At 46.8% G+C, this 24,457-nt stretch overlaps 1 protein-coding gene across 2 annotated transcripts; it reads left to right on the forward strand.

Moving 5' to 3' along the window:
* The first annotated feature begins 238 nt into the window (after window positions 1-238).
* On the forward strand, window positions 239-24,454 carry USP20 (ubiquitin specific peptidase 20). Of its 2 annotated transcripts, XM_035341426.1 has the most exons (26): window positions 239-313; window positions 700-738; window positions 3,185-3,289; window positions 3,657-3,710; window positions 4,417-4,479; window positions 4,612-4,743; window positions 5,327-5,423; window positions 5,612-5,681; window positions 6,287-6,400; window positions 7,531-7,609; window positions 8,900-9,341; window positions 10,262-10,399; window positions 11,423-11,535; window positions 11,988-12,160; window positions 12,620-12,714; window positions 13,262-13,295; window positions 13,745-13,790; window positions 14,065-14,245; window positions 14,684-14,810; window positions 14,954-15,123; window positions 15,765-15,846; window positions 16,243-16,351; window positions 16,753-16,855; window positions 17,080-17,151; window positions 18,178-18,362; window positions 23,288-24,454. In XM_035341426.1, the coding sequence occupies exons 3-25, from the start codon at window positions 3,209-3,211 to the stop codon at window positions 18,336-18,338; spliced, it is 2,736 nt and encodes a 911-aa protein (XP_035197317.1). In that variant the 5' UTR covers window positions 239-313; window positions 700-738; window positions 3,185-3,208; the 3' UTR covers window positions 18,339-18,362; window positions 23,288-24,454. The 2 variants fall into 2 exon arrangements, with proteins under 2 accessions (XP_035197317.1, XP_035197316.1); XM_035341425.1 differs by lacking the exon at window positions 23,288-24,454 and having other exon boundaries at window positions 18,178-20,406.
* Window positions 24,455-24,457: the final 3 nt, after the last annotated feature.

Raw genomic sequence — 24,457 nt, forward strand, 5'->3', positions numbered from 1 at the left:
TTGCGCCCCAGGAGCGGGGCCCAGGTTTTGGGTCTGGGCTGAAGAAGCCTCTGGTGGGGTCTCCAGAGCCCCTCAAGCAGCCCCTGCTAAAAGGGGAGTGAGCTTCAGCTGCTGTGGGGGTGCATATGTATGCGCGTGGGGTCCCCGCCCCTCGATTTTTAATATTTATTTTTACCTAGATCCCCAAATCTCCGCGCCCTGCTGACCCCCAAGGGCTAAATCTCCATGAAAACGTGCCCGCGAGGAAAGCAGAGCCCACGTCGCGCCGAGGAACGCCTGGTTTCTGGCTCTTTCTGGTCCGCAGGGCGCTTCGGTAAGTAATCCTCTTCGGTAAGGAATCCCTGCCTCGCTGCGGCCGCAGCTCATCGTGGTGGATTGTGCGGGATGAGCGAGCAGATCCGGTGCTTGCCTCCTGAAAGCAGCGCTGGGGCTTGTTTTTTTTTTTTGTTTGTACCCGGCTTGTTTTTATTTGTTTCTTACTTGTTCCCCCTCCGAATCTGCGCTCTCTGAATCTGAACTGGTGAAAACTGGCTTTCGTTCTGGTGCCAGACCAAGCAGTTGGTTTGAAATGAAAATAAAAAGAGAAACGTGTTGCCGTGCAGGCAGAGCCGCTGATTTTGGCAGCGACTGAAGCGAGCGAAAGTAGGTTGCAGTTGCCGTGGAATTGTTCTGACATGTTCACGTACTGTTCTTCCCCAGCGCTTCTGGAGAGAGACAGGCTGGAGGACTTGTTCTAAGGTAACTTCTTTTCTCGTCATACTCAATACATTTTGACAAGCAGAGCTAAGCTTTCTGGCAGTGCTTTTGTTATTAAATTCCTAGTTTCCTGAGCAGCGTTTGAGAGCTCTTTGGGCCAGGTAAAGCTCCTGGGTCAGAGCCATGGGGAGGCAGGGATTTAATGCTTTCTTCTGGACAGCCACAGCTCGAACCTTTCTGATGCATTCGGTCAGGGCTGAGAGGTGAAAATGACGTTTTTGCTCTTTTATGTAGAAAAGGAAACTGTAGGTGGGAAGCTCAGCATCCCGGTGCTGGAAAGCTGAAAGGCATGGTTTTAATTTGGAGTGGAGGGGTGGTCCCGTGGAATGCCTTAAAACCATCCACAAGCCTGTACTTAACGTAGCCTGTTCCAAAAGCAGTCCCCAGTTAGCTTAAACTGGTGGAGATCAGGGGGCCTGGAGTTCGTTTTAAAGCAATATTTTGCTCATTGGGTTTTCTGCAAAGCCTCTTTTGGGAAAGGGATAAGAAACCAGGGAAGGTGAAATAGCAAAAATGGCACTGATACTAGGAGTCAGTTTTGTAGCAGGATCTCTGAGTCTGAACGTGCCCCAGTTTTCTGTGTTAGCCAGATACAGCGGTCTTGCCACTTGTCTGTTAAATCAGTGTGTGGTACGTGATGCTGTTTTGCCTGTCTGCGAAGCTGTGTGACGTTACTTGGTTGTTTGTTAAGCATCTCTTCGCAGGCTGCTGTGATCCTGGTTCCAACCCGTGCTGTGTTTGTAGGATGTAAATACGATTCCTTCCCCCTCCGGTTTTGCTTTGCTCCTCCGGTTTGGTTCCAAAGAGTGTTGCAAAAACACTGTTACAAAATTATCCTTGAGGTTTGTCTTCTGCCAAGGCAAGGTGCTAGGCAAGCTTTTCAGCTCCCAGGATAAGTGGTGCTGAAATGGCTGATTTGTTTACCCTCTCCTTTTTTTTTCTCTCTACTGTTAGCGATTCAGACCAGGTAGCAATGGAAATTCTTTCCAATGTCCCCAAACGGTGAAAAGAACAGAGTAGCAACCGTTGTTAACTTCAAGTTCATCCGAATTGTTGATGATTTTTTTTTTGGTAATGATGTAAGCTTTTCACGTCTGCTTCATTTCCAGCCAATAGCAATATTTTGGATCCTGGTTTGTGTTGTTAATATTACTTATCTTTGTTTTTTAACGGTCACAAGTGAGGTTACTTGATCTATGCTTAAGAAACACAAACCCTTTTCATCTTCCTTTTGTAGCTGCACGTTTCTGAGACGTGTTTCAAGTCTTTAATGTGCCCATGGACCACCATGAAAGTGTTTATTGTGCTCGTAAGCATGCAGCTCTGAAATCTGCTGTACTTGCAGCGCTTGGATGCATGAGATGGGTGGAACAGGGTGTTAGGTTGCGTACAGTCTTCGAGAGTTTTGTGACTCGTTAAAACCTATATGAAATGATAAACTCCTCAGAGGCTGAAGACTGGTTATCAGTTACAGATCTTTTAACTCTTATTCCCTCTTGCACAGCTTCATTAAAACAATCATTTTTAATGTTTGATAAAGCAGTGTAAGAAGGAACTAAATGTTAGATCCAGATCAGCACGGTGCGGGCACCTCGAGGCCCCCAGACACCGTATGCTAAGTACCTGTCTTGGGCTGCAGCGCCCTTTTCCTTTAATCTGAGTTTCATGCAAACAAGCTAATTAGATTTGTATCTCTTCGTGCTGCGTGTTTATGTTTGGCAAGAGGAATTACGTTCAGACCACCACGTTTGTTTTCCCACCCTGCCTGCTGAGCTAGAACATAAAGCCCATTTTCTAGGGGGAAAGTGGAGTTGATCAGTCTGGTCAGGTTAAGGGAGTCCCGTGTATCCAGGGCATGTAAGCCCAGTTCAGGTATGTAGGTAAGGCGTGTGTGAATTAATGGCAGTTTTTATTTACTGCTTTAGGCCCCTGCATCGGTCAGAGATGCTACGTGATCAGTCTGGGAGTCTGAGATTAAGAAGAGGGTGGTCAGTGGCTCGCTGTGCCACTGCTTTCATTTTGTGGTGTGATTTTACCAGCTACAGCAAATCGTCCCTTGGCTCGATAGCTTACCTGAAACCAAGTCAGCAGCAGTGCTCCTGAAGCTGTCCCTGCGTGCTGAGCACCCTCCTATGTTTCTGAACGCACGTTCCACGTTACACACGTTATTAGCTTTGTTCGTGTGTTTCCTCCACACCCCATTCCCTTGCTCGCTTACCTACAATATCGTAACGCAGCCACTCAACAAGGGGTCGGAACTGTGCTAGCTGATGTCACTGGGTCCAGATCTAGATTTGTTTTGATCTCGTTGAACCTTGAGGATGAATATTTTAATCCCCAATATACAAAACAAGCTAATTTCTCTTCTTGCAGCCTGTGAGAGCAATTTTGCCATGTGACTGAGGAGAGCTCTCCTTTCTTGTCCTAGGAAAACACCCTCACACAGGTGAGAATGGGGGATACGAGAGACATCTGTCCTCACCTGGATTCCATAGGAGAGGTGACCAGGGATGATCTGCTGCTCAAATCCAAGGTACAGGGTGTTCTGGTTGTCAGTCCTTTCCCTTTTTGCTATTGTGCATGCTTTTGCATGTTTGCTTTTCAAAGAAAATGCTGCCTGTCTCTGTAGAGAAGAGAACCTTGCACGTGTCCCATGAAGTAAGCCGCTGTCAGTCCCAGCTGGTGTCTCTCTCACTGACGCTGTATCCTGCTCAAATGTGTCACTTACCTAACACACTGCAAATTGTACATTTAATTGGAAGCAGGGGTTTAAGAAATGAAATACTGGGAGCTGCAGGCTGGGGAGGCCCGTCTCGTTGAGAAGTTTCCCAGTCTTGAAGGACTGGATTACTTAAACGTACAAACAAGCAAACAAACCTTCTTTTATCTTGAATATGCAGGGAACCTGCCAGTCATGTGGAGCTGTGGGACCAAATCTCTGGGCTTGTCTTCAGGTAAACATGGCTTGCTATTCCTGTGTATTAATATGGTGGGGTATTTCTTAAATATAAATCGAAATAAAAATATGAAAAGATTTATTTGACCAGAAAAAAAATGAAAATAAGGAGGGGGCTTTGCAGTAGAAATACCCATTGTTTTTTGATGGATTCCAAGAAAAAGTCTCCCGAGATTAAAAGCTAATGCTGTCAGAATACACCGAGGTTTAACAGTTTGCTTCTCATAGGTGATTTCCCCACGATAGCCCCAGTAGGAATGAATAAAATCCCCACCATTGACTGCCTCCGTTGGCAGCTGTGAAGGGAGGCTGCAAGTGTGAGACCTCAGAAGAGAGGGCAGGTGCTCAGGGCAGCGAGGCAGAAAGGAATGACAAAAGGCATGAGGGTGGGCAGGGGCGGTTTATTTTTACACTGGAATGCCCAGGCATTTGGAGATTTGGCAAATGAGCTGCCTGTTGGAGCAGTTGCCTTGGAATGGGGAGGTTACGTGGGTGCAAACCCATGCAGGGTTTGCAGGTTTTCTTTCTTAAATTAAGCAATTCCAAACTTCTGTCTTATTCTGGGCCCTGGAAAAAAGAAAAAGGCTTGAAAAATGGCAAGATCAGTTCTGAAGTTGCAGGTGCTGGTAGGACTGCTGTTGCAGACTGTTCTGTGATGGGTTTAATTTGGTGTGCCACTGTACTTTTGCTCTTTCTCCCACCAGCTCGGTTGTCCTTACGTTGGTTGTGGGGAGTCCTTTGCTGACCATAGCACGCTTCACGCGCAGGTGAGCTTTTCTCTGTTGTCCACCTTAAGACAGAGAGAATTGTTTTTCCCTTTCCCTAATCCTCCTCTACAGTAATCTGGTGCTTCAGTTGGAGCCAGCTGTCAAATCCTTATTTCACCTCTCAATTTCTAGGCCAAAAAGCACAACCTGACAGTGAATCTGACCACCTTCCGGGTCTGGTGTTACGCCTGTGAGAAGGAGGTGTTCTTGGACCAGCGGCTGGCAGCGCACGCGCAGTCACCGCCAGTGAAGTTCACTGAACCGGTGGGTCTCTGTCACAGCACGACAGGGTTGAATGCTTAACAGGGTTTTAGTTTACCTCTTGCAAAATTAGCCAAGAAATTTCCACTATTGTCCAGGCTGTTGTTGTGATCAGAACTCTTTCACTGGAGATGGCAAACCGTAGTCGTATTCCAGTAGCTTTGTCTTACAGACCCTCCCCACAGGACGACTTCCAAATGACTTCAATATCCATTCTGATTTTTTTCAACCTTTCCTAGCCTCTTCTGTGGGGCATCTGTTTCGGGGAGGAACGACAGCAGCTGTGACATCTTAATTTCCATTGCATGGCCGAGCAAAATTTTAGCTGTCGGGCTGGGAACACATGCACTTGTGACACTGCTGCATATTCCCGATGCCTCTTTCATCATGCATCCTGGAAGCAATAATTGTATCATTTCTATTTCCTGCGTGCATTACTGAGAAGGACAGACAGCGCAACTGGTTCTTCTCTCCTGAATATGCTTTTCTAAAGGCTGGCTGGATTTACGTATAAGATGATATCCCTCATAACTCATCTTTTGAAGCAGGACTCTCGCTGATGCTTACCTTCCTGTCTTTGATCTAGGATTCTCCATTGCCTGCTCACCCTTTGAAGGCCGTTCCAATTGCAGTGGCTGATGAAGGCGAATCCGAATCCGAGGATGATGATTTGAAACCAAGAGGTAACTCTGCATCGAGTTGATGAAAGGGCTGTGAGGGTAACTCTGCAATCTCTAGGACCTGCACTGAGAGGTTCCTAGGAGCAGAGTGCAGAGCCTACCTAGCAAGGGCCAGATTCCCTCTCCTCTGGGAAGGAATGTAGAAAGCAGCACTTCTGGAAAGTTTCATGCTTCTCTTGTTTGTGCTTTAGGCCTTACTGGAATGAAAAATCTTGGGAACTCCTGCTACATGAATGCAGCACTTCAGGCTCTCTCTAACTGGTAGGCATTAGGGCCTTTCAGTTGAGTCTTTACTAGACTTCACTAAATATCAAAAGTGGCACCTCTGATCTGAGTCCCCTGTGAGTCATGCAAAGAGAAATCAGCCAGGCTAGGTGCAGACAAAGGAATATGAAAAATGTAGTGCTCAGGAAAACAGAAGTTTTACAGTAGGAAAATGAGTGAAAATAGACGTTTTACAGTAGAAAATGAGTGAACCTGTGGCCATTTATTTATCTAGAAACAAGTCTTATAATGGAAAACTCCTTTCCACTTTGACAGAAATGTATTTATCACACGGGAAAGCATGTCGTGTCTTTCTGTTCTCCCTGGTGATATCACTGTAACAGCTCATACCCTAAAATATTCCGTAGCCATCCTGCTGAAAACTAGTTTCAGGATCTCTTCTCTATACCTGGTACAGATTCACATCAGCGTTTTTAATTTAAGTTAGAAACTAAGTCTGCATCTGAAATCACTTCTTCCCTTGATTTAAAAGCAGAATCCTAAGCATGTTTTCAAAAAGACGTGCATTTAAGTTTTGATAAATCCTTAAATAGAGGCAAATGGGAAGTCTGTGCACTGAATTCTTTGTTTTTTCCTCGTAGCCCACCTCTCACACAGTTTTTTCTGGAATGTGGTGGACTGGTCCGCACAGATAAGAAACCAGCACTGTGCAAAAGTTACCAGAAGCTGGTGTCTGAGGTTTGGCATAAGAAACGGTGAGTGGTCGCTCCCTAATCTAATCTGGACAGTTTTCATACGTATGTTGGTTCTGAAATATGGCATCAGCAAAAAGAAATGGGATCTTCAGTGACAAGTGCAACTTCTAAGGCAGCCAAACCCTACATAGCCAGGTATGCGTGGATTTTCCTGTATCCAGGAGATCCCATATGCTGCTTTGGGTGCCTGTTGTTGTCAGTGATCAAAAGAATACATTCTTAATTTTAGTAACTTTTAAAAGGAAGAGATTTTTTAAAATATATATACTTTTTCTGCTGGCAGAGAACTAAAAAACTGTGGGATAAGAGAACTCTCTTGGCTATATCTGAGTCTGTTGCCCAGACTGACCAGCACTTGAAGGCACGGCTCTTGATTAGCAGAGGGACTGATGATTTGGATGTGGTACAGAGCTGACAGTGAGATTTTACCAGAGTGGAAAATGCAGGTGGCTTTTTGGGAAGTGTTTGCTATTGGGAAGTATTGCCAGATCACCTTCCAGACTGGTTCAAAGCACAGTGAAAAATAACGCAGCTCTGTTGAAATTTGAACATCTGTTCTGTGCAACTGTAGTTGATTGAGGAAAAAAAATGCAATACTGTTTAGATTTCTGGTTTGATGTTTGTTTCAGGTTAGTTTTTAACAAGGGATAAGTAAGATGCAGAGCAAACGTGAACTGTAACTTTCTGTAGCAGGCTGCAGACTTTGAAGCAGAAAAATACCAATTTATTATTGGTTTTGACTTACCTCATTGACTGGTCCCTGGCCAGCCCACCCAGATTTTGAGACAGACATGCTGCTGCAAAAGGAAACCGAGTAACTAACTGCAAAACCCTGCTGTGGAGAGAATCACTTGAGACAATTCAAAGTGTGGACAGAGCTTTAAATTAAACGTGCTCGAGGGACGATTCTCTCTGGAAGGATAGGCCGAAATGACTAAGATGTTTTCCTTCTCTTAATTTGTATGTCACCCAGCTAATAGAGAAACTAAGACCAGGATTTGCAGGTGCATAATTATTTTTTGTCCTCTTTAACTAGCGACCACACCCTGTTCTGTTGCTTATTACACAAGCTGGCTCCAGGCCTGATAAGCAAACTAACTTTTTTTTTTTTTTTCTCCGTATTTAAACAGCCCGAGTTATGTTGTTCCAAGCAGTCTATCTCATGGAATTAAACTCGTCAACCCCATGTTCCGAGGCTATGCACAGCAGGTGGGGCCTCAACACAAACATGCCATTATTACAAAGATGGTGATTTTTTTTTTTTCCTTCCTGCAGTGGTGGTGCCTGTGTATAGAGAGAAGAGCTAGAGCTCAGGCGTCATGCCTGTCTTGTGTCAATATTAGTGGCCTGATAGAGCACTTGGGTGGAATTCAGGAGAATGGGTTCTCTTCCAGGCTCTGCCTCTGGCTTGCTGGTTCCAAGTCAGTGCATCTTCCTGTGTCGGCTTTATCACCTCTAAAATTATGATGGTGACCTCCTTTATGAAGGGCTTTGAGATCTATTGATACGTACAGTATAGGTTGGGTGTTGTTTATTCATAGTATAGCTGCGAAACCTGGGTTAATCTGTACAAAGAAGTTAAAAATACCGATGATCTATATTCTTTTTCTGGGGGATTACAGCTGACTAAATCTCATTTGAAAGATAGTATCTGTTTCTTTGAAGTATTTATCATGCTCTCCAGTGTTTATTCTTTAGAATAAAATGTAAACATCAAACTAGGTTTGATTTGAAAATTTACAAAAGAAATGACAGTAGAAAGTATATCTAAACTGTGATTCTGACAGCAAGTCAAAACAGAGGATAAAAATAATGATTAATGGAAGAATTTCTATATTTATCTTTGATGTGAAGTATGCTGGATTGGAAAACTCAGCTGCTAAGAGATAGAGTTGAAAGGAAGACGGGGCAGGCTGAAAGCCAAGCTTCTTTAAAATAACAGAAACATCGTAATTAACTTTCTGCAATTGTCAAAATACCAAGTCGCTTTCAGCAGTTCCTTTGAAGGCAACATCACTTCTCTTACCTCGCATTGCAAATTTAGGAGCTTGCACCTTGACTGTATAGTCTTTGGTTTCTGGTTCCATTCCCTATTTATTAAAGATTTTAATCTGCCCTCTCTAAGGAAGGGATTCCTATAAGCAGACATCAGTGTTCATGAAAATTGTTTTGTGGTTAGGAGTCTGTTTTCTATGGCCTGCTGCCTTGCTCAGCTTTCTCCTGGTCTCCTGCTTCTTATCAGTGGTAAAACCCTGATAAATAAGATAGTGGTTTGCATGTTGCAGCTGCTCTCTAGTTTTCCTCTGTGTTTTTCAGCTGAAGATGTTCAGATAAAAATACATCTCCAACTCTGCTTTAGGAGGGTCTCCGTGCGTTACGGAGCTGGATAACTTGTGGGCAGCATTGAAAGAGGCTATGAACGGAGCTATATCCGTATTTTGCCCTTTGTTTGCCCTGTTTCTGGATGGATGCTAACGTGGAAATACTCCTGGTTCTCAGGACACTCAGGAGTTCCTGCGCTGCCTGATGGACCAGCTTCACGAAGAACTGAAGGAACCAATTGTTGCAGAGACGAGAGATTTGGATACCAGTGACCAGGATGACAAGCGAGAGGGTGACCGAAGTCCTTCAGAAGACGAGTTCCTCTCCTGTGACTCGAGCAGTGACAGGGGTGAAGGAGATGGTCAAAGCCGGACCGCAGGGGGCGTGGGCAGCAGCTCCCTGGCAGAGACAGAGTTGTTGATCCAGGATGAAGCCGGGAGAGGGATCTCTGAGAAAGAGAGGATGAAGGACAGAAAGTTCTCCTGTGGCCATCGGCGCAGCAACTCGGAGCAGGTGGATGAGGATGCAGATGTGGACACTACTATGATGCCAGTGGATGGTAGAGCCTCGCCCGAGATGCTTCCGGCTCCCCGTCCTGCCAGCCCATGCAGGACACCAGGTACAAACCTCTTCCAGTCACGTTATTTGTGAGATACGGTATTGTCCTGCTCTGGGGTGGTGGTGTAATGCAGTGGCAAACAGCACACCGTGTGTGTGTTCCTTCTGTGGGTTTCAAAAGATTTTACATCCAAGACTCTCTGCATTGTCTCTGGCGTTGCTTCTGCCTTTGTGCACACTTGCTTCTGTAAGAAAACGTAAGTGAGCCAGGGAGGTGCTTAGTCAGGCTGAAGTGCTTACGGAGCTGAGCGAAGCCAACATCCTGAGGCAGCAATAGCTGCCTCTGCCCAGCCTGCAGATGCAGTATTTGTGCATTTTCCTAATTGAAGAAAGAAGTTTTATATATATACATTGCTTTATCTGGTAGGCTGGCCTGGGGAAATGTTGGCAGTGGAAAAAAGACATGGAAGAAAATGTTCATTAATGTTGGACTACAGACAATGGAGAGAAGAGGGTGATGCACAGTTTGTGCATTTCGGTGTGTTAGGGAAAAGAGCAGCTGTTAAGGTGTAGGTGTGGAGTCACCCCCAGCTGAACATATCTGATCTTTCAACACTTCTTTATGTAAGAGTCTTATTCTGCCAACTGGCACTGAAGGCAGCAATGTTGTTTATGTGGATTAGGGATACAGGAGCAAGCTGTAAAACCTAATTAGTCACAAGTGTGAAAAAATAGCAGTTTTTTTTTTCTCTATATATAATTATTAGCTGTTCAGTATAGCTCTGTATGCACTCTTATCCATGCTCTGAGAGCTGTATCTGCCAAGCCATGCAAGTAAGACAATTCATAACATCTGAACTGTGAGTGCTGAGAAAGATTCTGTGGTGGAACACAGAGCTGGGCTGACCCTGACTCTAACAGACTTGGCTTTCATAACAGGTTTTCACTGCTGCTCTTCTGCCTCCCCTTTTTCCCAAACAGAACCTGACAACGATGCCTATGTGCGCTGCTCCTCACGCCCCTGCAGTCCTGTCCATCACGAAATGCACTCCAAGCTCTCCAGCAGCCCTCCTCGCTCCAGTCCTGCCAGGCTCGGACCTTCCTATGTGCTCAAGAAAGGTAGTGCAAAGGGGTCGGGGTATGCTGGGAGGCGAAGGGCAGCATGTGGAGGAGGGGTTCAAAGAGGAAAGAAGTATTTCATGATCCTTGGTTAACAGTTGTAAGAAGTGCTGATCCCCCTGGAATATCAGTGCTTTATAAAATCATACCAGGCAAAGACTACAGTAAGCCTGCAGGTAAAGTCAAGCTGTGGATACAACGGCTGTTCTAGTATGCTCTTATATTGGGGCACAAAATGATTTCCATGTCTTTGTCTGCATGCTGTGTTTGTTATTAATAAAAGAGCTACGAAGTCCTAGGCACGAGCTCTGTCCCTTTAGGGGAGTGTGGAGGTGTGTAAACGTTTGTCTGCCAGGCTCGCAATCATAGCGTGTGGTCAGGGAACTGTAAGATGATGTTTTACTGAAAGAGAGCTTCTGGGCTCCTAGATGTCTTGGGCTCACGGTAATAGAATTAAGCTGCAGATGTCAGTCTGGTGTCGGGAGCATTGTTACCCTTCGGAGTGGAGCCTGGCTTCTGTTGTGTCAAACTGTCCTCTTTGTCCCAAGCAAACTGCAGAACGAAATCTCAGCATTGCATAGCCAGCAAACACAATGACATGTGCTTATACCACCGTCCCTACAGCTGTTCAATAATACCATTCTGTCCAAAACTGTGCCCCGGCCCCTTGGCTGAGGTCAGCACAGCCGCAGATGTCCTGGCCTGATGAAAAGCACTCTGTCTCCATGCCTATGTGCGTAGGGAAGGAGGTTTGTTATTAAACAAAGCTCTGTGTTTGGCCAGTCCCTGCTGTGGAGTCTTCTCCAGCACAAGGCACCTGGTGAACACCTGGTAAATTCTAGAGGGGAAAAAAGGGACAAAATACACGGACAGGTGAGGGGGAGAGGAAGTCAAGTGTAAAGCTTAGAGCAAAACACACAGGATCAGTCAGTTCTTGTCCTGTGTTATTGCGAGTCTGCGTGACTCTGCTTGAGAGCAGAGACTGGGAAAGAGCTGCTACGTGCTGGTCTGTCTCTCTTTCAGCCCAGATGCAGGCTTCTGGGAAAAAGAAGAAAGAACTTCGTTACCGCAGTGTGATTTCTGACATCTTTGATGGCTCCATTCTCAGCCTGGTGCAGTGCCTCACCTGTGACAGAGTGAGTCTCCTGGTAGCTGTTAGTCCAAGAGTACAGTCTTCTAGCTCGTAGACCTCTTCTTTGGAAATGGAGCTCCTATTGCCAAGTACTGTGGGAGGCATTTTGGAGGCCAGCTAAAATGTTGATAGGTGGGTGGTGGAGGAGCTGTGAGAGACCTGCTGTGCCAAGGAATTGTCTGCCTCCATAGTGCTCTGTTTATCTGTGTCACTTAGTTGGTCTAGCAATATCACATTCACATCAGAGAACAGATTCCAGTGCTACAAACACGACGGAAGTCTTCCTGCTGACAGCAGTTTATTCAATAATTAGCCAGGGAGAGTTGCTCTTAGTGCCAGGCCAGGTTTCTAGCCCAGACAAAATCTAAGCAGTGATAAAAGGTGATGATGAAAGTCAGGCCCCAGCTCTGTTACATGCACAGGAAACCCAAGACTCTTCCTCTTGGATATTTCCAGGTTTCTACAACAGTGGAGACATTCCAGGACCTGTCACTCCCAATCCCTGGGAAGGAGGACCTGGCCAAGCTGCACTCTGCCATCTACCAAAACGTGCCAGCTAAGACAGGGGCGTGTGGGGACAACTATGCCTCACAAGGCTGGATTGCTTTCATCATGGAGTATATCCGGAGGTGTGTTCCCTGTGCGGGACCTCTTTCTTCTGGGGTTTGCCCTGCAGTGTCTGGAAGGCAGCTGTCCCTAGCCAGTGGTGCTCACAGCAGAAATGCCAGTTGTAACCATTCCTTGGACAAGGACGGTGTGTGGTACCTCACGGGTCTGTTTTGGCCTTTTCACGTAAGCCAGCTGCTGCTGTTCTACTTCTGTCATTTCACCGTGAGATTTCGTGTGCAAATGATAATCCCTCAGTTCTGCCTTTAGCGCTGTCTTACCCTCCAGAGCAAGTGAATTACCAGTGTAGTTCTTCAAATCGCTTCCAGTTTGAGCAATTAGAATAGGATTATCAGCTGGGAGAAATTGTGCTTTCCCTGTGCCACGGGCGTGTGATGAGCTTAGAAGAACGCCTGTCCGTGTGGGGTTTTGTAAGCCAGAGTGTTCAGCTATTTTACATGTAACTCTTGATCTCTTTGCAGATTTGTGGTGTCCTGTATTCCTAGCTGGTTTTGGGGTCCTGTTGTGACGCTGGAGGACTGTCTTGCTGCCTTTTTTGCAGCAGATGAGTTGAAAGGTGAGTTGGCTTCGGTGGGGTCTGACAGCCAGAAACAAGAAAAATTGCAACATATTTCACATGCATTTTGGGCATGGATTAAGTCTGGAAAGCATGTTCTAGTATTTCACTTCGGATCTGACACTACCAATACTTGACAGTTCAGCTTCTCTGAGCAGAAAGGAGTTTTTCCATGTGCTCAAGGGTGATTTTTCATTTTGAATCTGGATGAGACTGTTCTTAGCAAGGAGCAGACATAGCTGTTAGTTGTCTTTAAGTGCCACGGATCTTTAGGCTTCTTGGATTCTTTGCTTTCTCCATTCGTTCCCTAAGTCCTAGAGGACTTAAACAATTTGCTGTATTCACTTCTGTGTGAATTTTTCTCCTAGTTGATTCCCTTCTCTTGCCTACACTTACTGGTGGAATTAGTTCTTTGGATCTCTTCTCACCCTTAGAATAGTGTCAGGATCAACTTAATGTGATCTGTCTGCATGAGATGGAAATGTATTCGTATCAGAGTTGTGTGCTCTGAGTAACTGTGTAACGGCTTTCTTCTCTTCGTCTACAGGGGACAACATGTACAGTTGTGAACGGTGTAAAAAGTAAGTCTGCTTTACCTGCATTGTACCTCTGGGAATTTATTTCTTTATACTACTGTTAAACATATTGCCAAATCCTCTGCCGGGACATTTCTTCTGCTGAGTGTCATGTAAGATCTGCCTTGTCTTATACTGAGTTTCTTATACTGAGTCTCGAGAAGTCACTGACTGCAGGTAGGAGAAGTGCTGGCTTCAGGGAGGAAAAGAAAGGAAGAAGTATGTGGCCAGGGACGTGGCATTTTAGTTACTGCGTTAGGAAGAAGAGGCCTGAGAAACTGCTCATGCCGTGCCTCATTTGGGAGGGATGTTGCAAAAAGCCTGAATTTGTTGCTGCTGAAAGTCAGCATTTGTCTTGGATTTCAAAGTGAGCAAGATGCAGCCAGACAGTTGCCTTGCCTTTTGGCATCCCTTTGCTTTAGAGTTTGCTCACAGCTAGTTTCTCTCTCCCTCAGATTGAGGAATGGAGTGAAGTACTGCAAAGTCCTCCGGCTACCAGAGGTGAGTAAGAGCACCTTGTTTCTTAGTTTTCTTTCAGCAGCCGCTGTTTGAGGAGGTAAGGCTGGCTGTAGAACTGAAATTTCAGTTTGTTTTGGTGGCAAAATCCTGTATCTAGACCAGAAGAGACTTTCCAGTTTTAAGCTGATGAGCCAGCAGGATTTATGGCTAAAAGGAAAGAAAGCTTTGCAAAGATCAGATGCACAGAGATATGCTGTTGGATCAGAATACCCACAGCAAAACTGCACTTTGGTGTTCTCTGTCTTTGGTCTTTTAGATTCTCTGCATCCACTTGAAACGGTTCCGGCATGAGGTGATGTATTCCTTCAAGATCAACAGTCACGTCTCCTTCCCCTTGGAAGGGCTGGACCTGCGACCTTTCCTAGCCAAGGAGTGTGTCTCCCAGATCACCACCTACGACCTGCTGTCAGTCATCTGCCATCACGGCACGGCAGGCAGTAAGTCCTTCTTCCTGTGAGTATGTGGCAGAGGTGAACAGGAACGAGGCGAGTATGAGCAAGGCAGAGTGTGTTCTGCTATCCCTCTTCTGGGATAAAGTGCAGTGTAAGGCCTGCTCCTCCATTTCCCAGCCTTGCTCAGCCTCTGCCCTTTGAAGAGTGAACTAGACAGCTTCTGACGGATTCTCTGCAGCTGCTGTGGCCTCACCCATGGGTTGGCCTAGCGGCCCTTTCCAGGGAAGGCAAACCATGGCGACAGTGACAGACTCCCCTGCTCCTGCAAAGCTTGCCTGAACAGGAATTATTATTACTATTATTAATTTGTTCTCTCTCCTATTTCTGCTAGCAACTAATCCTGTTGTGCTGCTGGCCTTATCCCAGGCCCGAGTTCCGCCTGCACTCTGAATCTCAGCTGTGTGGTATTTCTTTTTGATGCAGGTGGCCATTACATAGCCTACTGTCAGAACGTGATCAATGGCCAGTGGTACGAGTTTGATGACCAGTACGTCACCGAAGTCCATGAGACCGTGGTGCAGAATGCAGAAGCCTATGTCTTGTTCTACAGGTGAGCAGCGCCCCAGATGCAGCAGTCCCTTCATGGCTGCAGAATACCTAGAAATGTTGGTGGAAAACTAATTCAGGAATTGCTTCGTTGCTTCAAAACTAGTTCAGGAATTGCTTCATTTTCTCTTTCTTTCTCTCCTTAAGGAAAAGCAGTGAAGAGGCTGTGCGAGAGCGTCAGAAAGTTGTGTCCCTTGCCAGCATGAAGGAGCACAGTTTACTCCAGTTCTACATTTCTCGAGAATGGCTCAACAAATTCAACACCTTTGCAGAGCCTGGTCCCATTACCAATCACACCTTTCTGTGCTCTCACGGAGGTAAAGCAGTGCTGCTGAACCTGGGAAAAGCAACATTCAGCTATACCTTTTTGCTTCCTGGTGCAATAACAAATGCAGAAAAAAGCTTCAGCTGTAGATCTGTTACAGTGCATGCTTTGGTAGGATCGGCTTCATTTGCAGAAGCTCCAGCCCGCTCAGGGAGAGATGAGAAAATTACCCCATTGTCCTGCTGATCAGAGGACCGGAGGAATGGGTAGTGCAGGGAAACAACAGTATTCAGTTCTCTACTTGTTTTTAAAAACAAACCTGTAGAAAGCACATAAGACAATGTTGATCTGTGTTACCCTATCTGCAAGGTTGTCCTTCAGTGTTTGGACAATGGGGCACACACTACTGACGGGACCTGATAGCACGTTTTACTGTTTTCTTACATCTGTCGTGCTTGGGAGCCCTTGTGTTTGTGTATCTCCAATTGGAAATGAAGCACTTGATTAGAAATCGAGGCTGTGAATTGAGAAACTTTCAAAATCAATAAACTCTTGAGGGTCTTCCGTTAGCAGAGGAAGCAGATTCTGGAATCGGGGAGTTTTCAGCAAGGAAGATCTCTCTTTTTGCTATTTGTGTCTATCCAGCAATGACGAGTTCCCTGTTTAATTCTCCTCCTTGCCTTTCTTTCACAGGGATCCCTCCTAATAAATACCATTATATTGATGACCTGGTTCTGATTCTGCCCCAGAACGTGTGGGAGTATCTCTACAACAGGTAAATATTACCATTTTGTTATTTGTCCCAATGTATTTTGTTTTATTAGATAGTCTGCATGGGGTATTCCCACCTCAGGCACTAAGACACCCGTGCCTTCCAGTGGCACATTAAAAGTTTGCAGTACTTGGTGTGGACTGCCGAAGACTTGTATTTGGTAGAGCCTACTGATCTAAACCAAAAGGAGCTGTGTCAGTGCGTTGTCCCAGAACAGTGTTGAGACCCACTCTGTGTTGCATAAAGGCAGCACTCTCCATTCAGAGAATAGCTGCAGATGCACCTCCTTCCCCGCTGGCCTGGAGTAGTGTAAGAATCCATCTGTGTGGTATTCGGGGCTGGGAAGCACTTCCATTTCCTTGCAGTTCTGCATTCCTCTCCCTCTCTTCCTGTGCTCAGGTTTGGGGGTGGCCCTGCTGTGAACCATCTCTACGTGTGCTCCATTTGCCAAGTGGAGATTGAAGCACTTGCCAAACGCAGGAGAATTGAAATCGACACCTTCATCAAGGTTTGTATGGGAAGGATCTGGAGGTAACGGCAAGAGGTTGAGGTGGGAAATGGAGATCTGCCACAGACAGTCAGTGGAAGACTGTCACCCTCATTTTTCAAACATGATCTAGAACATGGTCAGGAGACTCATCTTGGGGTTCCACATACTAACACCATGGGGAGGGGCAGCTGGAACACGATAATGCTGTGTGTGACTGTGCAGAGACGTGAAGTTTGAAGCCATCCTGATCTCTTGCCTGCTCTAGTTAGCAGGAACAGGTTGTGAAGAAGGTGGTGGAATTACAAAGGGTAGTTCTGAAGAGTGGAAAGGCTGCTTTACAGTTAATGGAAGGGGCTCCTGCAGATCTCAGCAGTGACTAAATCTTTCCTGTTCTCCTCTGTTCTCCTCTGCTCTCCCAGCTGAACAAGGCTTTCCAGGCAGAGGAGTCTCCAAGTGTCATCTACTGTATCAGCATGCAGTGGTTCCGCGAGTGGGAAGCCTTTGTCAAGGGGAAAGATAATGGTAAGGAGCCAGAGACCTCTGGAGACTGGTGGTGGTGAGAGGTAGAATGGAAATAAGCGTGTATGCTCGGCGTACCTCCTCCGTGAGCGCTCTACCTGACAGACTGGAGGCTGCATGGAGTCCAGGCACCCAGCCTGCCTGCAGGTCCCCCAGGGAAATGAGCTGAATTGGGTGGCAACAAGGAATGCAGAATGGTTTTAAACGTGTTTATTCTTCTCTTACAGAACCTCCTGGACCAATTGACAACAGCAAGATTGCACTCACGAAAGCAGGCGGCCACGTGCAAGTTAAGCAGGGTAGGGCATGTCCTTGCCATCTCGTAGTGCTTGTAAAACTTGAGGGAGAATATTCCACTGGGTCTGTCTGTCTGTAATGAAGCAGGATCAGAACAAGATGGTGTTGCAGAGGACAGTTTGCTGCACTGTTCTCTGTGCTGACTGCCCCGAGTGAGCCATCTCGCTTCTCCGTTGGCAGCTCCTGCATGATCAACTTGCTGATGTGACTGACCTCTTACAGCAAATCCCTGTCCTCATCTCCTGCTGTTGCTGTTCCCCAGATCCTTTCCATCATTTCCCTTTCCCAGTGTTGTATCTGTGATCTTGTGTTGCTCTTGCTTTGTCTTTACTCAACATCTGCTGAGGTCCAGCTTGTGAAATAGCATTGCTTATGCTGTCCTCACTGGACTGCTGGGCTTTCCGGCCAAGCAGATGAAGATTGCATTTGTATCTCAGTTCTCTCTCAAAGCAGTCATTTCTGTTCTCCTCCTCTGTAACCTTCATTAGCAAAGGTCTCTGCTGTCCCTGATTTGTGTTTTGACCACTTTTTGTCCCTCCTAAGACAGCTTAGAGGAGCATTTTTAGTCTCTGTGAAGCGGTGGAGCCCCAGCTGCCTGGGAGTGGTGTGTCTGAGAAGGCCCCTTGGGCTGCCAGAGTTCCTTCACTGCTGTGCATGAGAGAGGGTCAGGCAGGCCCTGCTGTTGTGGCCTGCTGCTGCTCAGTTCCCTTTGAGGACAGGGAGAAGTGACTGCAGCAGGATCCCAAAGCCATCAGCTGAAGTGCTGTGGAGCCTCGGTGGCTTCCAGCAGCAGGTGGCACTGCAGAGGGCTGGAGGAGGCCGCTGCTGCTGCAGCTCTGGTGCAGGGCTGCCACCGGGCGTGGGCTTTGGGTGACTTGGACGGGGCAGCCGCAGGCACCAGGTGTGCCTTGCTTTTGGGAAGATGTCCTCCATGCTGTGATGTAGCAGCCTTTCTGTCCGATGGCTGCGTGGATCAAAGGCCTGCTGGCTGCACGTCTGCTTACCTGCACGTCTGCTGTCCTTTTCAGGTGCCGATTATGGGCAGATTTCCGAGGAGACATGGATTTATTTAAGCACACTGTACGGAGGGGGGCCAGAGATTGCTATCAGACAGAACGTGGCCCAGGTCCAAGAACTGGAAAACCTACACGGGGAGCAGAAGATTGAAGCGGAGACCCGGGCTGTGTGATCTGTGCAGGAGGGGGCAGGGAAGGTATGGCACAAATATGTCCGCGTGGGGATGGATGGCTGGGGAACCCTGAGGAGTCAAAACGCTTCCTTTATCTGGTACTCGAGGTGTGTGCAGCTCCCACCACCCCTGCTGGGGAAGGCAGGTTTCCTCTGCCATCCTTTCACGGGGCTTTGAATATAGGGGTAGTGCTGGGAAAGACTGGGAGAAATAATTTCTCTGTAATTCATCTTTGCAGCCCCAGTAGGGGGAAAAAATGGTGGTGAGACTGCAGCGAAACGTCACTAGGATATGTTTTGACCTCTCCCTTTTGTTTGCTTACAAGAAATCAGCACTCCCAGCTTGCCCCGAGCAAACTGAATCTCTCTGCTCCTTTGCAGGTTTTGCTTTTGGCACTTTCCTTTTTAACCCAAATGTGTAAAGATAAAATGAAATGTTATTTATGTTTCCAGTGAGCAGTGTTGCAACTAGAGAAACCTGTTTATTTGAAGTTAACTAAAGCCACAAGGTCTCCTTGTAGTTTTGTGCTGATGGTGCACAGCTGTCACAACTTCCTAGTTTTGCTCTTTATCTAATTCCTGCAACTTCAGTTGCAACTCAGAAATTTTGAAATAAGCTGTTTCTTTCTCCCCCAAGCCCTAAAGTCACACCTTCACCACCCTGGCAGACTTTTCTTCTCCTTGTATCTGATGTCAGGTGTTCAGCATGTTTTCAGAGAACAAAGCTGGAAGACAAGTTCTCCTGCACCCTGGCTTCCCGCTGTACTGTTTCCTCTAAAGCTCCTGGCAGCTCTGTAGATATGGGATGCAGCCTTCCAGGTATTAAACCCCCAGGGTTGGGACGTGAGCAGCTTCAACTCAGAGCTGTTTGATGGTTAGATTTCCTTGGAGCAGGATACAGGACTGCTCTGTTGCAGGCTTTAGGGTTCTTGGTCTGGATCATAAGCCCAGCCTCTCTTCTCAGAAGGACCCTGCTGTAAGCCTAGACCTGTCTCCACAGCTGTCCTGAGAAACAAAGGGTGTGTGAAGGAGGAGGAGGAGCCCGTTGTTTGCACAGGGCCTATTCAGATGGGTCAGCCTCGGCTAGGGCACTAATTCAGTGCTGGGGAAGGTGCCTGGTTGAGCAGGTCCAGGCTGTTGAAGCAGCTTTTTAGGAACGAGCTGCTTTCTGCAAACAAGCCCCCACCTGTGTGCTGAGGTCATTCTAGCTTCTCAATGCAGATGTTACTTGTGTATACAGTGGCTCATTTAACGAACAGAAATAACTAGCTCCCTAACCTACTGCCGCTAACGCAGCCATAGAGTATCTGATACAGCCAACAGAGAGGCACAAAGACAAGAGGCTAAACACTACTTTTCTTAGCAAGGCTATTCTCAAAAGTTCTTCCTCCAGCTAAGCCAGCAAGGCAATAGCATAATCTTGTACACATTTGCAAATGTTTCAGTGAGCTTTAGTGGAATCAGAGCGAGGCAGAGCTGGCAAGGCAGACGTGACCTTTCTTGGGCTGAGGACCCGAAGCGTGTGCTCATCGTGGCGCTGGAACCTGCATGAGTCCACAGCACCAAGTCTGGCCACCCCACGGTAGTCTGGGGCTCTGAGCTCCCCACATGAAAAGGGAAAGAAAAGGAGGGGGAAGAGGAAGGCTGCTCTTTGACTCACAGATAAAAAGTGGAAAAGCGTGTAGGAGATCAGAGTTAGAAAAGAAAAACGTGGCCTTCAGATTTTTTAGACCAAATGTTTGCTGCCAACAGCAAATTCTTCTTTAAAAAGAGTGTCTGTAAATGGTTCAGCATGATAGTTTTACTATCCTGTTTATTGGATGCTTGTACATACCCAGCCAGGCCCGAGGGGAGGTCAAAGAATGAGCCACTGTTGGGATTTCTCGTTGTTTTAAGCTTTGTTAGCCACTGCAGCCTTCTTTGAAGCTGCTGCAGAGCCTGTAGGGCTGCATGTCTGTGTTGTCTGTGCTGTTCGGAGGATGCTGTACAGATTGTAATAACACTCCCGTGCTTAAGTGTTAAACTCTGTGCTAAAAATGTGTTACAATAAATATATGTGCATTCAACGAGTTGCATGACTGCTGCCTGCAGGGCCAGAGGGTCTGACAGTTTCCATGGCACTTACGGTGTTAATCAAAAAACACACACAAAAACCAAGTTTCTTGCTGCCAGGAGGCCTCCCAATAACAGATCCTTCTGAGCAGCAGCAGTAGCCCAGTCCATGAAATCATACTGCACTTGCACCCTCCCCTTCCAGCCTCTGTTTACGAAGATTTCCTGTTCGTGTTGCTTCATTTGCTGAGTTTCAGCTGGCTGTCTCAGAAAGCCTGTGTTGTCCAGGAAGCAGGTGCTATCCATGACCATCAGTGTGATGAAAGTAACATGTGAGGGGAGAGGCTGAAGTTCCATGGAGCTGATCTCAGAGCCTGGGTGTTTTTCTGTCAGCCTTGGGGGGCTGGCGATTTCATTACTGATTCCATCCTCTCCTCTGATAACACTCGTGTGCATAGCTTTGCTCGTGGGCACAGTGCAGACAGCAGCGTTGCTGCCGCGTGCCAGGAAACGCTAACTAACAGGCTGGCGAGTTCTGCCCTTGTGAACAACGGGGTTGCTAAAAGAGGTAGGTGATAGGAACGCTGCCCCCAGGGCTGCGGGGCTGGAAGAGGCGGGCGGCTCTCTGCCAGTTTGGCAAATGAGACCACGTTAGCTGAATCTTGGAGTATCTGAAGAAACAGAGCTGGAGCTGGGTTAATAAGGACACGCAGCTCGTTCTCTAGCAACTTGAAGTCAACCGTCAAAACTTGCATCTAGCAAACAAACCCCGTAACCTCAGCAACTGCAGAACAGTTTGTAGCATTCCAGGAGACGTTAACAAACTACCTCCCCTAGGGATGGATTATATAGTGTCTAGACAAACGGCTCGAGCACTGCACTGGCAAAACCAGAGCGGTACTTTTTGTTATTCTCTATCCATTAAAGCACTCAAAAGCTTAGTTCTGCATCTATATTTCATTGGAAATCTGACCTCATTGTTGCCTCTCTCTGCCTCCCATAGTAGGTGTCTGGTGTTTTCTGAGCACCTCTCCCTGCAGCTAGCTCTGTGACCCATTGTCAATGTCAGCCAAATGTTAGGGCTGAGCTGTATCAGCTCTTTTTGCAAATCACTTCCTTTTCCCTCTATTTTATCAGGTCTCTTGCTCATTGTAGAAAGAGGAAAGAACCGTTCCTGCATTGGACTGATGGAGCTAGCCTCGCTATTTAGATTATTGCTCCCTCCCCCAGTGTTCTGCAAGTACTAGGGACTTCGGTTTACACGAGCTGCTGCTCTGTCGCCTACTCTCCTGCTTGGGCTATGGCCTTACAGACAGTTCTGAGGCTGTGCTACACAGATGACAAGTACCCTGCAGTGAGCTGCACCACACACTTACCTTATGATGCACATGTCACACCTCAGCCCATGCAAAGGAGAAATAAATAACTCTTCCTTCAGTGATGCAGGGCCAACGTACGGGGACTTCACCCCGCAGCTTATCTTTGTGACCCCTTGCTCACCCAGTCACAGCCTTATTCCGTAGCACATCAGTGCCAGTGGCCCCTCTCCACCTTCCAGAATGACCAAAGTAAATAGCATCCTGTATTCTGGGTCATGCTCAGCATATCTGCTGTATGTAAAGCTCATTTTATTTTTCTCCTAGTTATTGCTCACCTTGGCTTCAGTTCCCTGCCTTCGCTCACTCGTTTGGTTGTGCTGTTTCTATTTCAGGTTAGCAATGCTAATACTGATAAATCTCTGCCTGGTTTTACTAAGTGCTGGTAGTAAGTAAGTGCTGACAAAGAACAACTGAAATTGTTAAGCAGAACAGCAATCTGAGCTTAGTTCTCTGTATAACTGCTTCAAGTTAGAAGTACCACCTACTATGAGCTGCACAACTGCAAATCCTCGTGGTTCCTAGATGAGGCTATTTCCAATGATCTGGGCTAACAGGTGATGAAGAAGCTGTCCAGAAGCTAGTCAACTTTTTGGCTCAGCTAGAGAGAGGAAGAAGAGATTCTTAGATTAATGGTCTCAAGGACAGGGAAGCCTTTTTAGGTCAATCTAGAGCTTAATTGCAAGGCCAGAGTGTCGGCAGAGCAGCACTGTGTGCAATACAGCACCACACAGCACCATCCACAGATCTGGCACACCACTTCAACCCCGCAACCAAGCGGAGGGTAGAGGAGGTGTTGCTTCCCACGGGGTGAGAAAGTTGTGTTACGCTTTAATTACCTGCCCTGCTTCTCTGTGTTTCCCTGACGCCCTGATTTACAGAGCCATGGCTTTGCTACCGCAGCATGTGAGGGAACCGAGGGAACCCTCCACGTGCCAGTCCAGGATCGCTTTCCTCTTTGGTGTAAGCTGCTTCTGTCTTAAAAAAAGAGGAAGGGAAATTTGGTCCAGCCACAGCTACTTTGTGTCATTAATGCTGGACAAAAGACATAAAAGCAAAACTAAGGTTGCCAAAGGAACTTCACAAGTTGTCTGAGTCCTAAACCATGCAATTGTGAACCCCGTGCCCTTTTCCCCATCACTGTCTGGCTGCTGCTCCCTTCCCCACAGCTCAGTGGCCAGAAAAATGTCTGCAGGGAGGGGCTGTCCCAGCCCTCTGCACAGACACCCACCAACTGCTGTGTTCAGCAGCATCCCTTACATTTTTTTCACGATGCCCCATCCACGTGCTGGCCAGGGATCCACGTTCCCACCCCCTTGGATGAACCACCTTTCCCAAACCTGGGCAGAAAGAGCTCAAACAGGAGGCAGCTGTAACGTGCAAATGTTGGAAAGCACAAGCACGGGCTCAGGAACAAAGCAGCACCTCAGCACTCATTTCAGATCTCTCCAGGGCTGTGGTGAGCTCCGGACATTTCAAATGCAGCCTTCTAAAGATGTTTTTTGTTTCTCTTCTTCTAAAGGAAAATAAATCTCGACTTAAGGCAGCCAGCTCCAGCAGAGTACACGCACAGTACCCACAGCACCTGTGGCCTGGCAGAAGATTTCTTTGGAGCCTCATCCATCCACTATTGACCCCCCCTTGCATATTAAAATAGAACTGTCAATATCCTTATCCAGCCTTACAGAAACGTATCTGGTTTTCAGATTATTCAGTGAAGGGAAACTACTGTATCTGGTACCTCTGTGTGCTCCTGCATGCATATACAGTGCACTATTTGCTAGGGTCACAGCAGACTTAGTTTCAGTGTATAAACAATTAGCATCAAAAACATCTGCCAAGCCTTCCAGTTAAACCAAAGCATTCACTACGGACATCGCAAGGCACAGTTCTGTGTCAGAGGGAATGTTTTCCCCAAGCTTCCAGTTCCTTTGTCCTCCTACTGAAGTAGGAAAGTTTTAAAATAAAACAAAGACAAACAAAACATACCTGCCTTACCCAAGTGCACCAGCACCTCCAACCACAACGATGCATTTTTCCCCCTCAAATGACCAAATTAAAAAATAACCCCCCCCACACACACCTTTTTAACGTTCAGTGCCAGCTGCTTGAAAGGTAAAGCTCTGATAAAATTGTGTCTCAACGTGACCTGATGGGAAGTGGCTGCGTAGGACAGCCACCCAAAGGTACCGGGCAGAGCCAAATCAATACTCCGAACACCTGCAGATGCTGGGATGAGGAACAAAACCAAAAGCCAAGCGCTGTAAGGATGTCATCATTCTTGTGAATACAGCAGCTAGACACAAACACTGCTCTGGAACAGGCTGTTTCCGCTTATCCGCCGAAAACTTTACAGCTGGATGCGGCTACAACATCCATTCCCCGTCAAGGTGAATGCTGAGGAGTATGACAGCAGCTTAGGGGAGCTCCAGGCTATCAAATTTCTGTCTGGCTGAAACAGCAAGTCACAGCTAAATTCCCACTCTCACCTGGAAATGTTTGTGGCAAGACTGAACGCTCACTGGAGAGCAATGGATATAATGCCTCCACAAATCAGAGAAGCCCCGGCAAAGAGGCAGAGCCTTTTTTATTGGGAAAGAAAAGGAACAAAACCATTTTTCTTCTTCCCTGGAAGATCAAAAGGGTCCAGTGAACTAGATTTCTGGAATTAAATGTTTATTTAAATATGCGG

Source organism: Oxyura jamaicensis, chromosome 17 (assembly GCF_011077185.1).
Source record: "Oxyura jamaicensis isolate SHBP4307 breed ruddy duck chromosome 17, BPBGC_Ojam_1.0, whole genome shotgun sequence".
NCBI lineage: Eukaryota > Metazoa > Chordata > Aves > Anseriformes > Anatidae > Oxyura > Oxyura jamaicensis.